The sequence below is a fragment of the Trichoderma reesei genome, assembly GCF_000167675.1.
Source record: "Trichoderma reesei QM6a unplaced genomic scaffold TRIREscaffold_10, whole genome shotgun sequence".
Lineage (NCBI taxonomy): Eukaryota > Fungi > Ascomycota > Sordariomycetes > Hypocreales > Hypocreaceae > Trichoderma > Trichoderma reesei.
Window position 1 is genome coordinate 404,173 of NW_006711157.1, and position 6,963 is coordinate 411,135.

At 50.9% G+C, this 6,963-nt stretch overlaps 1 protein-coding gene across 1 annotated transcript; it reads left to right on the forward strand.

Annotated features, from left to right (window-relative positions):
- Positions 1-2,283: 2,283 nt before the first annotated feature.
- On the forward strand, positions 2,284-3,040 carry TRIREDRAFT_107743 (uncharacterized protein; the record flags this gene model as incomplete). Its single annotated transcript, XM_006965571.1, has 4 exons — positions 2,284-2,314; positions 2,433-2,643; positions 2,830-2,894; positions 2,925-3,040. The coding sequence occupies 4 exons, from the start codon at positions 2,284-2,286 to the stop codon at positions 3,038-3,040; spliced, it is 423 nt and encodes a 140-aa protein (XP_006965633.1).
- Positions 3,041-6,963: the final 3,923 nt, after the last annotated feature.

Below are 6,963 nucleotides of genomic sequence, written 5' to 3' on the forward strand. Positions count from 1 at the left end.
ATGGATTTTGCTTCGGCAGCGTAGGTACATAGTCATGGTACATACCTAGCTCCAATGCTAGTAGTAGTAGACGAAAAGATTGCTCGCGACTCCTCATCATCGAGTTGCAAGGGAATCCCAGTGCCGAGCCGAAAGAAGAAGAAAGAAGATCAAAGACAAGAGATGAATTTTGTCAATTTAAAAATGCACCCCTCATTTGGAAAGTGTTCCATTTTCGACTTTGGATTCAAGGCTGGATGACAATGTCTCCCTGCATGTGAAGCAAGGTGGGTAGGGGTCTACAGTAATAATACAGAGTGTCGGCAGGAGGTTGAGTAGGCGCATGTGCATGTGTCGTTATGTAGTAACGGTATGCGTAGAGTAGCTTCGTCTTGCTCCCTTTCTATACGTAAAGTGCTCCAATGGCTTTGCGTTTTACGACGTGATATACTTGGAAGTCTTATGATATAGCGATGTCTTTTCGATGCCTCAACCTCTCTTTCGCTAGGTAGGTATGTTTGAGGCGTGCCTTTTGCATGATACTTGAATAATTCCCTCTGCCGCCGTATCTTACAATAACTCACTTAGAGAACCCGAGCCCCTGTAAATCTTGCTTGCGCCTTGTAAAGTGATGGATCTTCGTTGGTCTTGTTTGATGAACATAGTAATACAGTATGCGAAGGGGCTGGGTTCCCTTTCCCACGTGATTAGACATGATTTCTGCTGAAACGCACAAGGTCTCGCGGAACGCAAGGCTATCCTTCCCGAGAGGCGCTCGGCACAGCCTCTTCCTGTTCCTTTTCCTCTCCTCCCTTTTTTTTCCTGCTTGTCTCGGGGAGGCGGCAGTGACCGGATGGTCGCAGGATTTAGTGTTATACTGAGAAGGGGATGTGTTGCGACAGAAAAGCACACTTACAGGGTATGTAGACGTGGAAAGGGAGGCGGGGGATTTGAGGCTGTCAAGGCTTCAGTGGGTTGATGCTACCTAGTGTTACTGGGTCGCTGGACGATTGGAGGTTCTCCACCCTACCTAGATGCCTGGAGCGTTGACTGATGTTGTCACTGTGATGGCTTGAAGGGGGGTTTTGGCTGGTCCTTTGGTTCTGAGTTTTATATCACTGATACTTGGCCAAGGTAAGATTGATTGCAGGGGATAATTGGATATGATCTGATGCGCAGAGGCAAATCAAGAATGATTCGTGCTTCATCTGAGGCTTAGAAGGTACCTATGTAATACACATGATCGACACCTAGGTACTCGCCACAAGTGCCACCTGAACCAGCGACAGGAGAAGAGAACGGCCAGTTCTCTCTCATCTCATCATGACCCCTTAGAGAGGCATTGTCAAGACGTGACCTGATTCTGCCCAATCTTAGGTCAAACAGAAGGGACCTTTTTATGTCTTGCTACTCTCGCTCCAACAGTGGCGGCATTACGTAGGTCTGCCAAAGATTGGCCCTCTCGGCCTGCTGCATGGCCGGCCTCGTAAAGAGTGCGACTTCTTCAATATCGCCTAAAGTGCCGCCGTCGTTACGCGGGCGTAAGGGAAAAGAGGACTTCCATGGCCAAGCTAATAATAGGTAGGATAGGCTCGGGATCTCTTGCGAGATCTGAGCCATATAATGGAGGAGGGGAAGGGGGCGATGGTCGTGACTTTTGAATATGGAGACCAAGAAATCATCGTTATTGAAAACAGGTTGTCTGCTTGCTTGGTTTGGGGGACGAAACACTCCGATGCGCGCGCGCGCCCGCTAGAGTAGATGGACTGCGAATCAAGGCTTCGTTCGTCAACAGACCGGGCAAATGCTAATGCTGATGCTATCGAATGGCGTTTTTTCCCGCTCTACAGTATTGGTATGTATGTACCTGTGTGTAAATGCGATGGATCAGCCTCGGGGTCCGGGTTCATGGTTCCTTGGAGCGTAGCGCTGGTTCGCGACTGGAGGCGGTTTTGCCCAGATACGGATGCATATCGCATGTTGTTCCATCAGTGTATCTCGTACAGTATTACGGGGTAATACAACTATGTACCGCGAAGGAGGGAATACAGATCGTCAGTCACGGGCATCTAATAATGGCTTTCCCCCCCCCCCCCCCCCCCCCCCCCCCCTCGCGGAAAGTACATAAATCGGGACCTTCAGACCGCAAGATATCCAAGTGGCACCCGCCGCGTGGACGACGATCGCCTGAAGAAACGAGGCGGCCGGGTGCAAGCGCCAGGTCCTCCAATATTCTGCATCTATACCTCATTACATACATGTATCTAATCATCGTGCGTAAGAACCGCAATCATCTCCTGAACGATGTCTCTTGTGCATCCAATAGGGGGCATCTGTAGGTACAGTATATGCAACAAAACCCATCTAACAACTAAAGCAACGAACATCGATTCCCGAGTTGGCGAGAGGAGATGTGCTGTGCTTGTATATATGTAGCTAATACTGTCCCTTAGCACTGCGCGTCAGCCTGCCTGAGATGGCCGTGATTGGAGCAACGACGCAACCGGGAGATTGCGATGACCGCAGCCGCAAAGGGGGGAAAATGGCATCATCCATAAGTAATACCGTCAGATTGGCACGGCTTCCCGCGTTGGTTTTCGTCGTTGTTCCTGAGGTGTCCACTGTTGCTGGTGCTGGTGCTGGTGCTGGTGCTGCGGGTGAGGGGTAAGACGAGAGGAGAGCGGGAGAAAGGCGAGGCAAAAGTCTGGTCCAATCGACGCCTCGGGTTCTATCACGATTAGGCATGAGCAGGAGGGCTATTATTATACAAGTACTACTGAGATTAAAGCAGGAGTGGGAAGCCGGAGCAGGATTGGGTTCGAGCTTTTAGTAGGTATGTACTAGGAATAGGAGGCGGGAGGTAGCATCGCGAGCTCAGCCTGAATTGAAACTGGACAGGCTGGCCGTTGTTATACGTAGGTAGGTACGAGGATGCATTGATGTAGTATGTATGTACGAACAGAACAGCGCCAAGTTGAGCCTCGAAGATGCAAGGAAAAAGCCAAGGAAGCATCGCCATCTCCACCTCGCCAGCCCTACAAAGTCCAAGCGCAGCGTGTGAATCTCACCAGTCTCCAGCATCGTCATCACGAGGGCAGCACTTCCATATCAGTCTGTATCTTGTATGTAGTATTATGTATAGTGCTGATTCCAATTGGCGTGGGGTGCGTCTTGGAAGACTCCATGTAATCCATACTCGTTCCTCGGTGTTTCATCCAACAAGTTGCGCGTCCGGGGGCGCGTTTAATTGGGCGCCGGGTTCCCCCTCCCCCCCAAGGCATGAGAGAGAGAGAGAGCGCGCGCGCGCGTTGACAGAGGCATTGAAATTTAATTAAATCTCACCCACGCAAAACACACTTGGAGAAAACGCGCCCTATGAATTCTCTCCGAGAGATGGGGGTTTCTTCGGGGGAAGAGGGGGGCATCGCGTGGTTTGGTCGGTCGTCTTGATAGTAGTAGTATACCTACTAGACAAATGGCGCGGCAGGCTAAACATGACCGATGCTGGTTGGGATGGGCGATCGCTGGACGCTGGGTGTTTTTTTTTCTTTTCTGTGTGTGTCGGTCCTGTTTTCCTTTCCTGGGAAGCCCATCTCGTGAAGGGGCTTCTTCGTCTCAGTTGCGTGGCATCCGGACGGGTTGTGCGTGTGTGTGTGTGTGTGCAATCGGAGTGTAAGCGAGTTCTGTAGAGAGCCGTTATTTATTTCATGTACCATTCATGAACATGTGCGAAGCAGTGCTCAGGTACGCCGGCATTCTGATGTCGACAGCCAGAGAACGAGTCCAAATCATAGGCGACAAGTGTTTCTGAATACGGCACATGGACGAATTGCTCGCCCCGGATTAACACCTCTTGTGCATCGCCGGATGTAATACTGTATGCCCACGCGTCCATGCAGCTGGGCGCAACGGATCTCATCTTAGCCGGCGCAAATCGTCATCTTGCTTTGCTTTGCTTTGCTTTGCCCTTCCAGTGAAAAGGCCGCTTGGTCGGCTGCACTGCATCGAGTCTTGCATCTGCCTCTTGTTCTGCAGGGATATGCGATGATACGAAGTGCGAGCACTAGACTGATACCTAGGGAGTATCTAAGGTACTGTAGTACAAGTGCGATGCCTGTGAAATACATACCTACGGCCCATGCTTGGAATGGCAAGCAGACGAAGATCCCCCAAAGTCGAGAAGTCATTCCCGTGCCTGAACGGACCTGGAACCTTGAGAGATCGAGGGAGAAGCGCCTGTAGGCAAGGTACATGTAATCACAGTAGTACTAGTACTAACCTTTGGGTTTCCTCATTCGACTCCGAGACGTCCCCTTTTCTGTGTCAGATGCTCTTTGTGTCAGATGCTTGCCATGGCACTGGACCGTAATCTATCAAATTCTACTCAAGGTCTCAGACCATTCAAGCTTCGTCAGAAAAGGCCGGTCGGGATCAAGGGGCCCAGTAATAAGCATGGGTATCCCGTCTCTTTTAAGTTTCGAAGGGCTCAAGACGGAGGCGCCCTGTCCCACACAAGTCTCTGCGAGTCTGTGGCAGCCAAGCAGCCATTGAAGGCAGCTTCACTTATCTGCTCTGATGAAATGAATGATGCCACTGTGGGAGTCACGAACCCAATGTTGACCGATTTGGTGATGACTGTCCCGATTGGGCCTGATTGGCAACTCTTGTGTTCCCGTTGACACATGCGAATAAGCTGAGGGGCGTTTTGTGATTTCTCAATGCGGTAGCTAGTACTACAGGAATAATGAACTCTGCGAGTACATATTACTGCTATGTATAACCACTTCTGCCTTCTCCGTATGTTGGCCCAGGTTTAATAAGGCTCGCTGTTCATGCACGGTGTCTGAATCTGTGGGGAGATTAAAGGCCGGCCCGGCTTCAGTCTTGGGCTCTGGCATGCTGCTCGTTGGCTGGTGCGGGGTGTTATCGAGCCAGAGATGAGGCTTCACTAGGTAGGTACCTCAGTGGTTATAGGAGTACTAGTAGCACTCCGACTAAGATACAGGCGTTTCCGATCAAGGACAACATGGGACGACTTCTTGAGGGCATCTCCACCTCCAAGTCATTGCACTTGATCAGGAACGGCCTCTTTCGGACTTGAGATGCTTTCTGTACCTACTATACCTAGGTAGTTGGATGAAGCTACAGTTGCAGGTACCTACTAGTAGTAAGGTACCTTACAGGTTCTGCGGGCGTTGCGCTCCACACTCCAGCAAGCACACACACACATGGGGGGGAGCAAACAAGCGTCAGGAACCTGGGGTATCTTGAGCTTGACAGACATGCTCTGTACTAAAAACTCTATCATCGATGGCTTGGAACCTGAATTGCTAGTCGATCGCGTCAACTCTGATGCGTCTGGACGATGAAAATCGTATGTATCATGTGTCTCTGACCAGTGGCGTTGTTGTTGGCACCTCTGTTCCAGGTAGTACTACCTACCTAGATAAAAAGACCACATGAAAAGCAATTCAGACGGAGCGATGTTCTCGGATGTAACTGGAAGCAGCCGAGGGAGACTTGGGAGCGCCTGTCATTGCTTCGGCTATGGTGCGTCTCGTGGGCATTCGGCGAGGTTGACTTGACTGTGTCAATTGGCCGCCTTGCGGAACATCAGCTCTGCATACATGTATTTACGACCTACCTATCACCACATTGCATGTAGTGATCAAGACGTAGCATGTAAGATCACATACAAACTGAGAGAATCCCATTATCATGCCAAACAAGCAGGAGAAGTCCTCCTCTGCAATTGATAATATATTGTCTGACAAGCCCAAGCACCAACCAGAGCCGCGAGATGCAAAAAACCAGCGCCAAAGTCCAAAATGCAACAGCACGGCCCCCAAGAGGCAGCCCTTTTCCCACACACACTCTCTTTCTCTCACACACAAACAAGCCACAGCAGCCCGGCAGGCCGAATCTGATTGGACTGGTGTGAGAGGAGACGGACAAGACAACACCCTTTTTTTCCCATGCTCATGACATGCATCAAGGATGGATTTCCCGTCCCAAAAGTCGTGCAGCAAAAGAGCGCGTCTGGACGTAGTGATTGGCTGGAGACACGAAAGAGAGAGAGAGAGAGAGAGAGAGAGAGAAAAGAGCGGCGGCGGCGGACCCTCATCCCTTGGAGGTTGGCGGGTCTTTCTGCGTCGAGGCGTTCGTCTCAGCGTCGGGGCTGCAGCCACTGCTAAACTACCTTAAGAGTACAGCCATACTAAGTGGTGGTGATAGTATCGGCGTGGAGTTCTTGGCTGTTTGAGGGCATTTGGTTTCGAGGCAGCGAACGTGGGCATGCCGAGTTGGAGATGGGGGGTTGGCGCTACTATTGTATGGGTCAGAATACGGGGTATAAGCCGAAATGTCGCGATAGTGGCAGACGCTATTTCCAGTAGTATCAAACTGAGAAATAGTACTACTACTATGGGCAGACAGATGTCAAGGGAGTAAGGCACGCAAGGCACCTATGGACATGTGCATCACAAAGTAGGCAATAGGTGCCTTTTTCTTTTTGAGGTCATCTGTGGTTTTACGGAAGAGCATGATCATCGCCACACCTGCATGCAGAGCGCAGGCCAAGTGCCGTTTGCGAAAGCGCGGTCAAGAGAACGTTGAAGCATCCCCGACGCACCAACAAACCTGTAAATCTGCAGATACAAGATGCTGGAGGGCAAGTAATAGGTACTGTATGTATGTAAGTACTATCACCAGGGGGGCCGCCATCTAGGCAGCATCTCCGCATCTTCTCGAAATGGCATCCGCCGGCTGCACGTCTGGCTGCAGCTCGTTGCCTCTTCTGTGAATTCATGCTTCAAGTTCTGTATTAATGACAGCAAGTCATCATCTTGTCTTATACAAGATGGCGATGCGCCGCCTCCTCACCCCCCCTTCGTGCCACGCAAAGAGATCCCAGGCACGATCCGCCCATCGTTGCGCCAAACATGCGCGAACGGCTACGGGGATCCATTGGATGCAGCGCGCGCG